Consider the following 15,113-nt stretch of genomic DNA (forward strand, 5'->3'; position numbering starts at 1 on the left):
ATAATTTTTCTTATAAATACCCAACATCCTCTTCCTGTCACATCCCGGCCCGGGGCGGATCATTTCCCGGGCCCGCTCCACCACCGTAGCACGATATTATCCGCTTTGGGCTTACCATTCCCTAAGGGGGGTGGATTGTAACATCCCACATCGCCTAGGAGAGTGATCCTTAAATGTATATTCTCATCCTTACCTAGCACGAGGCCTTTTGGGAGCTTACTGGCTTTAGGTTCCGTAGGAACTCCGAAGTTAAGCAAGAAGGAAGCCAGAGCATTCCCAGGATGGGTGACTTACTGGGAAGTTGCTCGTGAGTTGCCAAAAACAAAACCGTGAGGGAATGGTAAGCCTAAAACGGACAATATCGTGCTACGATGGTGGAGCGGGCCTGGGAAATGATCCGCCCCTAGGCGGGATGTGACACTTCCAATACGCCAAAGTCAAAATCTCTCTGAATCCTTCTTTATAGTTTATAAATCTTAAATTCTTACAATGTCTTCTTCAAAAAGGTTGTTAGAAATTAAAGAGTAAGAGAAAGAATTGTTCGATCTCGAGAGCGAGAAAATGAGTTGTTCGAAATAGAGGAGCAAAAGAATCAAGAAAGTAAAAGGAGAGATAATGAAGCAAGAAACGAGAGAGCCGCACAGACTTGTCGTGTCATGCAAGCTATGAAGGTAATCTCCAGGCTCAGTCGTTCCACGAACCTCAATAGAAAGAGGGAACAACGATGGTAAGAATATCTTGGAAGATTACTTTGTCTCAAAGATTACTTTGTCCCAAATAGTGTATAACTCAATGCATATTTTAGACGCTATTTTAGAATGCAACCACATTTGTTCAATAAAATCATGATTGTTATTTGCAACCACGATTCATATTTTGTGCAAAAGAAGGAGGACTTTCATGTTATGGGTCTCAAACCTGAGCAAAAAAATTAATGTTGCCTTTCGGATGCTTACATGTGGGGCATCTACAGACCAAGTGAATGAGATAACGAAGATGGCGAAATCAATTGTTCAAGAGTCCATGATGAAGTTTTGCTCCGCAATCGAAGCTATCTACACCAATGAGTATCTTTGGTAACCCACAAAAATGGACCTGCAAAGGTTTATGAAGAATGATGAGATGCGAGGTTTTCCTGACATGATTGGAAGCATCTGCACAGGACTTGGTGACAAGGAGATTATGAAACAAAAAATGAGCCAAAAGTATCAAATTGGAAGTGGTGACATCATTTGATAAATGGATTTGACATGCTTTTTTTTTTGGTGTTTCAGGAGCTCAAAAGAACCTGAATGTCCTTAGTCAATCCTATTATTCATTGATGTGTTGCGAGTAAGTGCTCCTCAAGTCACATACGGAATCAATGGAACTGTGTACTCAAGAGCAGTGTTCTAAAATCTGATTTTGGGTAAATCATTTTGAAAAATCGGTCTAGAGCTAGGCGGTTTATATATATTATATATTTTTTTTATTAATTGTGTGCTTTTTTCTTTTTTGGTTTCACGGTGGTATACTTATGGAAATGGTGTACCTAATTTGCAAATAGTGGATTTATTACAAGTTCATCCAATAGTGAAACGAATTGAAGCACTTCTGAAGGGACACATATAAAGAAAAGAAATAAACTAGATACAACAAAATTAAATAATTTAGTCTATGTCCAATCCGTAAGGATCATGATTCATGAACAAGAAGAATTTAGTCTATCATCCAAATCTTCCTCATTATGATTATATGCTTACTGTTTTTTAAATATTGAACTTTTTGGATGTATATAATTTGTGTATTCTTCTACTTCTATTTTTGTATTTTATCATTATTTTATTATCCATACAAGTATAGTTTTTTTAGTTGTAAATATGCACTTATTTACAAGATATATAATAAATTTACATAAATCCGCCTAGGCCCTGCCCACCGTCCGACTAGCACCTAGCGATTTTTAGAATCTTGCTCAAGAGTGTACTATCTAGCAGACGACATTTACCCAAGGTGAACATGATTTGTCAAAATAGTGTCACGTCTACAAAGTGAAAAGGAAAAACACTTCACAAGATGTCAAAAAATGTGTAGTAAGGATGTGGAGTGTTGTTTTGGCATCCTCCAAGCTCGTTGAGCGATTGTAAGGAGAATAAGAGAGTGGACTAAGCCTCGAAATTGACAAGCCATAATAATTTGGTTCAAATTCATATTTGGTGATAATCGAGCCAAATATCTTTCACTTACAAGTAATGATGGGCAATGGTTATGGCGGGTGATTAACAACGGTTATTTACCCATAACCGTTTATGCTTATACCCACATAACCATTTATCCGTCAGATAATTGTATAAACGGTTATACTCATACTCATAACCATTTATAAACGATTATATCCATAGCCATAACCGTTCATAAACGGTTAACCATACCCATAACCGCGTACCCACGTAACCGTATACCCCGTTTATCCATTTTTTAATCCATTTACCCTTTTTCTCCTATTTACATGTTTTTTTTTAACCATAAACATATACAACTCCAATAATTGAAATAATAATTTACGAATGATATTTTCAACTGTTATCAATCAAGGTAATATAATATATTTGCTAAGAATTGATTTGTTACTAACAAAATACCTCTCATTATTTGAGCAAGCATATTGGAAAGAAAATTCATTTCATGTATTTTCGAAATATTGTTCTTCTATAGCCAAGCTAGTCTTCAAATATAACATATTACAAAATAAAGCTTCTAAAAACTCAAGGTAGTCATTATCTTAGGTTGAGATATTATGATCAATAAGCACCAGCACTGGATGTGATAAGCACCAACACTGCATATTATAATCAATATGACCAGCATTGGATCTTTTTATTTTATTTTTTATTTTAAATTATATATATTAAAATAATCGGATAAACGGGTACCTGTTTATAACCGCTGTTAATATTCATACTTGCTATTTAAATTTCACGGGTAAATGGTTATATCCATAACCATTTAATTATCTAAACGAGTATCCATAATCATAACCGTAAAATTTAAATAATCAGGTAACCGTGGTTACCCATAACCGATGAATATTTACAGAAAAATTACTATACCATAATCACAAGTGACAACAAACATCATTTCTTAACGTTGCATATTTTTATTATTATTTATAATCATTAAATTAAATAAATTAAATAAAATCAACGACCAAATTAAGTAGCAAATAAGAGAATAAAAAAGAGTGAAAATTTTAGTCGTTTCGGAAGGGGAAAAGAGTCACCTCGTCTGCCTTGGTTCCAGTCTCACTTTACCATTTCTCACTAGTCGTCGTCTTCTCCACCTGCTTCCGCCACTGAAATTCAAAACCCAGAACCACATCATCACCATGGCCACTCCTCCCGCCGTAATTCCCGATGTGACCATGACCCAAATTGAAGAAGAAGAAGAAGAAGCCCCTCAACAAGATAACCCTAATTCCGAACCACCACAGTCCCAATCCAAAACCCTAACCCTAGAACCCCATCAAGACCAAGAAATTCAACTAAACCCATCTCTTCAATCGGAGCCAAACCCTAAACCCAAATCGGATGACATTCCCGCCCGATCTCCTCGCGGCACCACTACTACCACTACCACCACCATTACCTTCTTCCGCCGTGGAACGAATCGAAATAAGTCCGGTTCAAAGCGAAAAGCCGCCAGTTCGGGGAACAGAAAGGCCCAGCAGAAGGCCCAGCAGAAGCTTCAGACCCAGAGAGAAACCCTAAATCCAATTCCATTCGTGCCCTCAAAACATCTCGACTTTGAGAAGCACGAGAAGCTCCTGAAGTGGCTCAACTTGTGGGACTTCGTCCACATCGAGTTCGATCGGAATCTTCGGGTTGATCTTCTCGCCCAGTTGATTTCCAATTTCAACCCTAACCTGCGGGGCAGCTACGTCAACGGGTCCAAGGTTATGGTCAACCGGGCCGACTTGGCACGGGCCTTGAAGCTTCCTTCAAAACAGGTGAAGAAGGGTGGTGCTGTGGCACTACCGGATGGTGCTGAGGAGCCTCCGGCGGAGGCTGCTTCGGAGGAGTCCATAGCTTTTATAGAAGAGTTGGTATCAAATTGGGTGCTTTTGCACGAGGATACGTGGATGATGCCAAGCGAGGTATTGAATTGGACTAAGGCAATCAAAGAGGGGCAGTTTGTAAAGGTGGATTGGGCCGGTTTGATTTGGTTCATGGTGGAGAAGGAGTTGGTTCAGGCGCCCAAATTGGGGGATTGCTACTATGCATCGCATTTGCAGTGTTTGATAAAATCGCAGCGTGAGGATTTCTTTATGGTGAAAGAACAAGAGACTCCCCTGGTTGATGTTGATGCAGTTGATGTCGATGCTGTTGATGTCGATGCAGTTGATGTCGATGCAAAAGAGGAAGAAGAGGAAGAGGATGGTGGCACGGATGTGAAAATGGTCGGGCAGGATGATTTACAGGGACCCAGCGGATTGGAAGAACATAACATTGAATTATGTCTTGGCCAAGATAATGTGGATACGGATGATCTTAAGCAAGAGCAAGACAATGTGGAGAAAACTGATGTTAGGCAAGAGCTAGACATTGTGGATGTAGCTGATGTTAGGCAGGACAATGTGGATAGAACTGATGTTGGGCAAGAAAACCTTGAGAAAGCTGGTGTTGAGAAGGAGCAAGTTGGGGTTGAGGATGTAATGGGTTTTGAAGAATGTAAGGTGGAAGAGCCTGGCCATTGGCTTTTGGATGGGAAGAGCAGTGCAAATGAACCTTTTTTGCAGCGGTGTAATCTTGGTGTAGTTAATTTGAGTTGTGGGGAGGAGGGGAAAAAAGATATGGAGTTTGTTGAAAGAATAGATGAAGGAAACGAAGAGGAAGAGGAAGAAGAAGAGGACGAGGACGAGGAGGAGCAGGAGGAGGGAGGTTTTCACCTTTCACTTAAGGATATGCCTTTAGAGGGCTTTCATGCAATGGAAGCAGCACATAACCCTCTTAGTTCAGATATGTCAATGCGTGATCAATTTGCTGGGGAGTTTCTTTCTTCAAGGGACGATAGTCGAATGCTTCCTGGTAGTTCCTCATTCTTTGGAAATGGTGGTCTTAAGAGAGAGTTTGTCCATGAAAATGCTAACTCTTCTCATCATCCTCTCAATGGTAATAAGCGGTTGAGGATGGGTGGCCCTTGGGATGGTAAGGTCTCCGGTGGTGAATTTGATACATGTTTGGAGCAAGTGCAGCACTGGATAGAAAAGGCTAAGATGGTGTATGCGGAGAAAGAACAAGTTTGCGAGCAATCGATGGTTGGCCAGCAGATGTTACTGGACGAGTTGCACCAAAGGGAGGAGGTGATTGGTCACTTGCAGAAGGCCAAGGCTGAAGAGCAGCAGAAAAGCAAAATGGAGATGTATCGGCTTGAGCATGAACTCTATGTAATGGGAAATCTCTTGGATGGCTATAGGAAGGCTTTAAAGGAAACACAAAAAGCATTTGCTGAATATAGAGCACGTTGTCCGCAAGCTGATGAGCCACTCTACAGGGATGTTCCTGGGTCAGGTGGTCTTGTTTTGAGCACCATGGAACTGGAAAAGCAACGCCTAAAGAAAGAAGAAGAGGAAAGGATGACCCGTCTGCTGCTTGAAAAACAGATTAAGGACTTTGAAGCTGGGTGGATTAGTAAATTTGAAGCACACCCCAAGAGTGTTGAATTACTGAGTAACAGGTTGCAAGATGCAGAGTCGGAAGTGAAAGTTCTTATTGAACGGCTTGCAAAACGGAGGATTCCAGAAATACCAGAGTCTGCTCCAAATGAAAATGAATGATGCTTGGTGAGTCATCTGATTGTGCTTCAAATACGCATGTTGTCTTAGTAAGTTATTTGATGCAACTAGTTGTCGTGTTTTGATGCAGTCTCACTTCGTATAATCTGATTAAAAGAGTCAATACCTTAAACGTAAATATCAGGTTGCAGTATTCTTGTTTATTGTCAATTTTTACTTGATTATCAATTGATCATGGTGGCTGTATTGGGAATTATATGTTCATAAATGATTACACTTTCTGTAGTTCCCTTGCAACTGTCTCTCTGTGACGCTATCTATGACCTTTTTGTATTTTGACTCGTTATAAAGTAAAAATATTAGATTGAAACATGGCACAACTCAAACATTACCATTCCTTCTACATGAACACAATCCCTAATGGGGATAAACACCGATGCCTTTAATGCCTCACCTAACTATTTTATGCTGGATAAGGAACTGTTTTAAGATCAGATTAGTTGGTGAAGGTTCAGGGGTTGGGACAAGATGTTGTGGAATGGAAAATTTCTTTACATGGAGAGTTATGGTATTTCAAAGCTCCTCTTTGGGTGGGCTCGTTTTATCTGGATAGTTTCTATTGTTGAACATGTCTGTAGACTGTACTAACTTGATAAATGAAAGGAAGATTTAAGTGATATCTTTTGTCGCATGGTCCGCTTAAAGCACGGGGGTGGTTGTGGCTTTTTCTTCATGTGCTTGGAGATTGAAAATGGTTCTTAGTTTCAGACAGAAAAGATTCATTGATGAATTTTCAATTCTTATGTTCTCATATTGCTTTGGCAGGCGTCAAGTATTTTAATCATCCAAGTGGAAATTATAGGTCTAGCAGTGGTGGTAGCCCTGGCCCTTGACCATTGATGCTGATGATCCCTTTTTGGCATTGAAGTTTCTTATATAATTGTCTCCATAAAAAAAGGTGTCATTATTTGTCGTAATGGGATTTCGGCCAATACATTGGCAGAAAATTAGTGTTAGTAAGCAAGAAACTGCACTGAGTAATGATAAAAGCTTAGTTTTATAGATCGTGGTTTAGATTGTGGTTGATGTCAATGTAAAGTCATGACTTTATTTTCATGTTCGAGTTCTGTAACAAGATTTTGAGGAAGCTCTTAATTAATATTTAATTCGTGAATATCTGGTTAGTTTTTAATCATTTTATCACATGATGAATTTTTATGCAGGTTAGAGTTCTGCAAACGTATGCCAGAAAGCTTGGTGCAACGTTGGATGGGATGGGGAGGCAATATACAAGGAAGATCAGTGTTTTTTGCAGTGTTTGTGGCTGACAGCAGCCTCTTACTTAACTGGAAGTCAGTCGGCTTTGTGCTGTAGGTCATATACTAGTTCGAACTGTATCCATAGTGTACATATATTTGAAGCTTTTGCACATCAGGATATGCTTCTCAGTGCTAATGAATGATAAACAAGCTGCTTAACTTATCTTCGTTTCCACATCATTTGTCTAAGATCGCTTGTATTTATAATCCGGCGTTGAACCAGTTTGATCTGCTGGACTGATGCCTTATAAACCGCGAATACCTGTTTGAAAGTGAACAGGATTTGCGGATAAAAGCTCTTGCATACAAGGGCTCCCGCAGTAGAATTTGTGCATAAACCGCTGACCGATCCCTTCATGTTTTGCGGATAACATTCCCTCAAAAGTATCTGAGAACATAGAGATAATCTTCTTGACTGCGGTCGCTGCACTGCATCAGCCTTTCTCTGCATGTGAGTCCCCCGCAAACGCTCTTATCAGTGAGAGGCTGATGCAGCGGCCGCTCACATAATTTCATCATAGAAGATCCAACGTCACTTGTTCAATCAGAGCGAAACTCTATACTATCGGTAAATTGAAGTCGCAACCCCAGCAATGGAGAATATCAGAAATTATGTTGAGCAAATCGGAAAGAAATGCAGAGTATAGGTAAGTAAAGAAGATAGGGAGGTTAAATAGGGGGGTTGATCTAGAAAACATACATCTATTCAAATAGTGGGAAAAGATACTTCGATAATAAATAAAAATTCAGAGCATAAATGGAGCTCTGCAACAGAAATTCTTTGGCTACAATGTCTAGAGAGCACAAGACACTTCTACGATCGCCCCATTTACAAACCTCAGCTAAAACTGGTGTGTTGAATCAGAATTTCATCGAAGAAACTGCTTGAACCCCATGCGATAACTCTGTTAGCGACAATCTCAAGCAGCCAGGTCGCAAGGATCAAAGTTGGCTCGACTTTCATGCTGCTCCACTACACCATCCGGGCAAGGAGGAAGAGATTTACATGCACTTGTTTCAGTCACTTAACACTATTTGGAACCGGGCCCAAAAGAAGAGTTGTTCTCAAAGCCCCCTGGGACAAACACAGGAAGCTGGTTTGAGGTAGAATCACGTTTGAACCTGGATTCCCTAGGCAAGTTCAGCCCTGCCCTCTCTTGGCCCTCTCTAGAACCCGAATCCCTTTCATTTCTTAAGTTATCCCTAACTGGTGCACTCAAAAGCGGGCCACCAAAGAATATAGAATCCCCTGTGTACAGCAGTTTCTCCGCTTGTTGTGCTGGAGGCTTCGCTGCAGAAGATGAAGCCTCCTGTGGCGGAATAACTGGTCTTCTACTATAGCTTGCTTCTGCATTAGGATTTGGAAATCCTGTTTGTATGGATGTCCTGTTTCGAGCGTCAGAAGCCGATACAGGAACCGAGACATATCGCCCTGCTTCTTGGTCCCAAACAACAGATGTTCTTCGGACATCCCTGAAAAGAGAAGCAGGTGGAGCTGAAAGCAGCATCGAATCAGTAGTACTTCCCCTCTGCATAATTGGAGCGGAAAGTTGTAATGGATCGGCTGTACTTCCCCTCTGCATGATCCTTTCATCAAATCCCATGCTGACATTAGGCAATGTTGCCTTGCCAGTTAATGGACGGTCAGGAACTAAGCTGGGCACTGAAGTGGCAGAGCTAAAACGTCCCACACCCGGAGCCTGTGGCAGAGGGCTAAGTGTGACCACTTCATGAGCATGGCTCGGACTACTGAAGCTACTTATGCTTTGAGTCCCTGTTTCATACTCATCTCGGCTACCTTGACTTGGAGCATAGGAATTTCTTGACAACCTCAGATCATTCTTCATCTCTTTATTTGCCCCCGTATCAGTGCTTACACTACTCCGCACACTCATATTGCCGCTTGAGCTAAGTTCAACATCAGGTTTATCCAGTGGTCGTAGAACGGAGGATGATGCCCTGGCCTTGGCTGCTGCTCTCATAGCCTCACTGGAATCCAACTTTGCAAGCTTCCAAGCACTAATGCGGACAGGCCTTTTAGGACCTTTTTGCTCTCTTTCTGTAGCTCCAGCTGCGTCCGGATCAATAGTTGATGGCACCATTCCGGGCTCCAAATGCGGTACAACTTCCTCCTAATGTAGCAAAGCTTGTGTCAAGTGTAAAACATATATAAAGTTTTTCTTCTTGCATAGTAAACTTGAAAATTAAAAAATAAAAATATCAAGCTGAAGACTGGAAACGTAGTTGTGGGTCAATGCTGCGAAGCCATTCTTACAAGACATTTTTGAAAAAGAATTGTTCCTTACAAGATTTGAAGGGCTAGATAATGTCACAACGGTAAGACATTTTTGAAAAAGAATTGTTCCTTACAAGATAAATGAAAATCGTTAATTGTACTATTTAAGCCATCATTTGGATCCAGATAATAAATCCTTATACTTGAAATATGGACATGAATATGAACTTGTTTTATATTGCACTTGCTTAAGTTCACACAAGGGCCCTTGTTAGATCACGACTACATTAATATAGAGAAATAGAAAGAAGGTTACAAAGGAGAGAAGACCAAAGTTTCGGAATTACAAAAATCCATGTGAAGAACCCTATAAAAAAAATGTTGACGAGAACACAGCACGATCAAACCTCAAACTGTAATGACCTAGGCAAGTTACAAAAGGCATCACGGATTTAAGTTACAGCCCAAATTTTCTTGGTAAGGTGAGAATAAAAAGTGTCGCCAAAATAATTTCACTTCAAAATGAGAATGAGAGAAATTTAACCAATCGACAAAGCTCCAGAATAAAGGTAGTACACATTATAATGCAGGCCAAAGAGTTTGAAGCCTAAAATGAGTTCAATTGAACAGCGGAAGCCTAAAATGAGTTCAATTGAACAGCGGTTCAAATCGATTTCTTCCAAAAAATGTAAAACCAAGACATAAAGTGAATACTAATGTACCTGATAATCCACAAATACTCTGGGAGGGGTACACCATGCACCCTTGTATTGCAGACCTAAAGAACTTCCTCCGCTCAAGCCAGTTGTAGCTGATCCTGTTGGGGAGTGCATGTAATTTTGGAAACCCTCATCGACAGATGCTCCTCCAGGTGCCTCACTCATTGCTCTCATCGCCACGACATATTCATAGGTTGTAATACCCTAATTCAAATTTCAAATTTTCAAAATAAGATTATTTCACTTGAATTGCAACAAAAATTGCATCTCTTATCAGATAATTGTCTTCTCTCATTTTCTGCCTATAAGTGGCCTGGTACCCCAAGCATTACAGCCTAATATTTAGCTACATAGTTCTAAAGTAAAAACATATATCCCTTAAGACCCGCTATAGCTAACTTTAGCATCACGAAAAATGAATTCAATGACTAAAGCACTGACCTTCCTAATAAGTATCATGTGGAAGAAGAAGAGTTCACAAAGTGGAACACATGCCAGCATAGAAACTGCAGTACATAAAGCCTACACAAATGAGAACCAATGTTAACAGAGGCTTTCTTCTGCAATTGATATCCGAGAGAGATTAGGATGCTAACTTTAGTTAAAGCATTTAAAAATACTATATGTACCACAACTGTTGCAAATGGGGGACGAGTGAAACCATTTCCAAGTCTATCAATAATTTCTGCCTCCATGCTTGTCTTATTAACAAAGCAGCGCACCATGACAGTAATACCAACTCCAGCTTCAATAACAAGCTGAACCGAAACGGGGGGAGACAGAGAGCATCTTAGTACCAAAAATTTAAAAATGCACATAATAATTATCAGACTGCAATACCTACCCAAAGAAGACTGGTGGCCATCAAACATATAAAACTCAGGTAATTTTTGTGTCCAACACAATTGTTAAGCCACTGCAGCCATGTAATATATTGAGGTTACTTAAGAGAGGAATTTAAAAAATGTCAACCAAAAACAAGTTGCAGAAGATCTGCCCTTATGGAGTACTTGAAGCAACAAGAAAAATACCCGACAGTGGTGATCAAATCCATCCACGCATTTATCACAACTTCTACAGTGTTTGCTGAACTTGCGGACCTGCAACATGAAAAGTATTCATGGGTGAAAAAAAAGAAAAAATTTTAGGAGTATGTATCTTTATAAAGAAACACATGAGAAACTAAAAATACTAGAACTGATGTATCTTTAAATTGAGGAATTATGATACAACGTTTGTAATAATGCAATACCTCAGCATTGCACAATGTGCAGAACAAAGCATCTTCACCACCCTGATTCTCAGCTGCCCCTTCCTGTGGTTTGCGGCAATCTTCGTGTACAAACAATGCACAGCAAATTCCTCCAATGCAACTCCCAGTTGTCGGTTCTTCCGGAATATTTACACCCCCAAGTTCTCCTACTGACCCTTTCCTACTAGAGTTAGCACCTGCCAAAGAACTTCTGGAAACCGATGACGGAGAAGAATGGCCTGTGGTGGCTTCATCAAACTTTCTAGGCAAGTCTTTTGCTGATAACCTATGATTTGGATTGATACCATTTCTTCCTCCGTTTCCAAACTTGGACATAATTCCAGGATCTGCAGGGTTTATTGCAGTACATCGAACATAAAGAATGAAGACGAGCAGTGCCTGCAATGCCATAGAAAGATTATGGGAATAACATCAAGCATAAAAGGCCATTTCTATATAGAAGAAATTAAATGAGTTGTGATTCTGAATGAATGGTTCGAGAATTGGGCTAAAAGCTAGCACATTACATAATGTGACTGCCTGACCGGCATAGAGAATCAATTTGGAAGTAACTCGAAACTCTTCTACAAACTCTATCTAGTTTGGCCCACCAGATTAATTATCTTTGAAAGTAATCAAATTTGCGCCACATATTCGAAAACCTTATAAAGAATGAGCTCTCGTCTCAAATTTCAACATCTAGAATAAGAATGATGAAACTTCTCAGAAGCCGATAGGATTCAATCCCATAATACTCAGAGCCGGGACTGAAGGCCAGCTTTTGATTAGTACATCATAAAGTGGATCAGATCATGGATTATATTTCAGATATACTTATCTATAAAGACAATGCAAGCGTACAAGCTAATGAAACTATTAATAAAACGAAAATGCTTAATGTGGCTAAATAAAAATCATTTCATATACCACTGGAGAGTAACCGCCAATCAAAACATATTCCCAGATGCGGCCTCCGACGAAGGGAGCAAAGAAAGCATAGAAGGCAACCACTAACAAGCAGAACACAGTAATAGCGACAACCTGCCACGTAAACAACACACTTTAGTTTATAATTCGATAAACAAATCGATGAGAAAGCAAGAGAAATCAAACAACAAAAATGTAATCCAGTGTCCAGAAAATGAGAAAATCAAACATAAACTTAAGCATTTGAGCTTTTCCTTATGTTTTCACTAAGTTGGGAACCTAACAGTAAAATTTCATCCCAATAGTCCTAACCACAAAGTAAAACCGTACCTCTGGGACCTAACTAACAGTTAAAGCAATATTGTCAACCAAAAAAGATTTGAACTTTTACACAAATTGACAAATCAAAACCCACATTCAGAACAGAGATCAGATTTCTATTTTCACGACAAGGCGATATTCTGAACTACTCTGATTCACAGGGAGGGCGGACACACAGCCCCGGCCAACCGACCTAACTCGTATGGAGAACCGGGATCAGATGAAGTTCCGCCTTTCTGGGCAAACCCCACATCAGCAAGTGGTTTAAGCAGAAATGTAAATACCTGGAAGGTGTGAGCAGGCAGTTGCCATCCATGTTTTCTCACCATAACTGCCTAATTCAGAGAAAACCCACCAAAACCCTAGCTACCACTCCCAAACCAGAGAGTGGAGGAGGACTAGAAACACAAGAAAAATGAGAGTGAGAGAGAGAGAGAGAGAGAGAGAGAGAGAGAGAGTTTCCTCTCTATAACCCAAAATCCAAAATTAAAATACAATTTTGGGGAACCCCAAAAGGAAAAAAAGAAAACTTGGTCTCCTCTCAAACAGCCATAGGCCACAGATAATGCAAATGTTTACCAAAACACAAAAGAAAAAAAAGTAGAAATTATATAAACAGAAATGGAAAAAGAAAAGCCAGTTGTGGAAATGGAAGGAGAAGGAGGAGGAGTTTCTGTTGAAATCTGGGTCAAACGAAGAGTGAGAAAGGGAGTAGAAATTGGAATTTGCTGCTGAGGAATTAGCAGAGAAAAAAGCCAAAAACAAAATTACAGAAAAAAGTGGGCCGTTGACAGATTGAAATACTCAACCAGATTGTGAAAGGTGTAATATTTGTATTGGTAGGTATGCTTTTGGTATAAAAAATATGAGAGATTTTTCAGTGTAATCAGCACACGAGTTAGTACATTATATGTTATTATATAAATGATGAGATTTGTGTGTCAGAAAGTTAATAAATTAAAAAATAAAATTTTTCATCACTTACATAAAAACACGTGATGAACCAGTGTTGTTTCCGTCACAATTAAAAACTTCTAAAAAAATATGATGTTTTTGTGCGTTATGTATGTGTGGACCCCACCCAAAACATTATTCTCTCTCATCTTTTTGTCTCTCTCCTCAACTTTACTCTTATTTCATGTTTTGTTAGTATCTTGTTGGCATCTTTTACTAGTGATTTTATTTTTTTAATTATCTTTCCATCACTTCAATAAAGCATTAATAAAATATTTCTCAATATTATAAGGAACTTCTTTGATTAGGCTTGGCTTATAATGACACCTTGCATGTGAATAACTTTCACAAATGTAAAATCAGAAGGCGTAAAATTAAAAATAATAATCAAACGTCATTTTTTTTGTACACATTTTTTTTAATTTTTTATAAGCCTCAGATTGGATAAATAAAACAAAAGATAATGCTAAAAAGGGTAGGTTAGAAGTGGGATTCATTGACACCTTATATTTTTTTTTTGTAAATGTTGGTATGAAAATTAACATTAAATTAGGAGGTAACAATCATAAAGAGTCTTATTTCGAGGGAGTCTCTTTGACATTTCTCATAAAAATATCTTAAAATTGGGTTCTTCTCAAACTTTTGTTGTAAGATTCTCTCACATTCTATTCTCCTTCTCTCACACTCTATTCTCCTTCTCTCACACTTTCTATTTTGTCTTTCTATCTCTAAAAAGTAAAAAGTCAATATAAAATATTGACCTAACTTAATCGTAATCATTCAAATAAGAAGAATCAATATAAAATATTGATCTGACTTAATCGTAATCATTCAAATAAGAATAAGTTTAATCGTAATAATTCAAATAATAAGAAATGAAACAAAAGAAGAAGAAGAAAAAAAAGAAAAAAAAAAAGAAGGAGAATACCGTACTCCGCTCAATTATATTCCTGGATTTGTAGGCCTCGGACGTTTTGTTCATTTAAGCGCGTTAGGCTAATTAATATTTTTCTTTGTTTAGCTTTTGCTTTGTCCTATAACCCAAATTTATGCGATTTCCTAATGATTACTTTCCCTGCAAATTACATTTGAGTGTTTGAGACAAAATATTGAGAGCGCTTTAGATTACGATGCCAGTCGTCTTATTGTATCAGGATTTATTAAGCAAAATTCTAACATTATGTTTGGATAAAGAATTTTAAATTACTTAGAAATTGTAAAATGACGGAATTTTATGTTTTATAATTTGTGAATATTTTTGTTTAGTTAATCTAAAAGAAGAATACAAAATTGTCATTTTTAAACTCTTAATCATAGAAATTGGGAAATGACACATATTTACATGAAATTTAAACTTGGGAATTTGAGGTCTCAAATTCCAAGTTTTTTGTTCCCACGCTAAAATTCTAAATTTTTATGTTTATGAATCCAAACAAGGAAATTCTTGTATGTCAATTTATAAATTCTAACATTTATTGAAATTCCAATTTTATTTCTTAGTGTAAACCCAATACATGCATCCCGTTCCCAAATCCCAGAAATATAAACCAACTTGTCTCCCTCCTCGGTCTCCACCGAAGACAAACTCTTATTACAAGTTTCAAGAAAATCTCCA

The 15,113-nt window shown here is 38.6% G+C and overlaps 2 protein-coding genes across 3 annotated transcripts; one reads left to right on the top strand and one right to left on the bottom strand.

Moving 5' to 3' along the window:
• The first annotated feature begins 3,224 nt into the window (after positions 1-3,224).
• LOC126611056 (uncharacterized) lies at positions 3,225-7,252 on the top strand. Of its 2 annotated transcripts, XR_007618675.1 has the most exons (3): positions 3,225-5,818; positions 6,596-6,728; positions 6,994-7,252. XR_007618675.1 is itself a non-coding variant. In XM_050279241.1 (2 exons), exon 1 carries the CDS (start codon positions 3,365-3,367, stop codon positions 5,810-5,812), a length of 2,448 nt encoding a protein of 815 aa, XP_050135198.1. In that variant the 5' UTR covers positions 3,225-3,364; the 3' UTR covers positions 5,813-5,818; positions 6,994-7,252. The 2 variants fall into 2 exon arrangements, 1 of the variants encoding a protein (XP_050135198.1); XM_050279241.1 differs by lacking the exon at positions 6,596-6,728.
• Positions 7,253-7,771: 519 nt separating this feature from the next.
• On the bottom strand, positions 7,772-13,323 carry LOC126611058 (probable protein S-acyltransferase 19). The gene is made up of 9 exons (XM_050279243.1): positions 12,829-13,323; positions 12,224-12,337; positions 11,297-11,695; positions 11,076-11,144; positions 10,889-10,960; positions 10,674-10,802; positions 10,486-10,566; positions 10,048-10,248; positions 7,772-9,221 (listed from the first exon to the last, which is right to left on the bottom strand). The coding sequence occupies exons 1-9, from the start codon at positions 12,871-12,873 to the stop codon at positions 8,121-8,123; spliced, it is 2,211 nt and encodes a 736-aa protein (XP_050135200.1). The 5' UTR covers positions 12,874-13,323; the 3' UTR covers positions 7,772-8,120.
• Between the last annotated feature and the right edge of the window lie 1,790 nt (positions 13,324-15,113).

The sequence above is a fragment of the Malus sylvestris genome, chromosome 17 (assembly GCF_916048215.2).
Source record: "Malus sylvestris chromosome 17, drMalSylv7.2, whole genome shotgun sequence".
NCBI classification, from domain to species: Eukaryota; Viridiplantae; Streptophyta; class Magnoliopsida; order Rosales; family Rosaceae; genus Malus; species Malus sylvestris.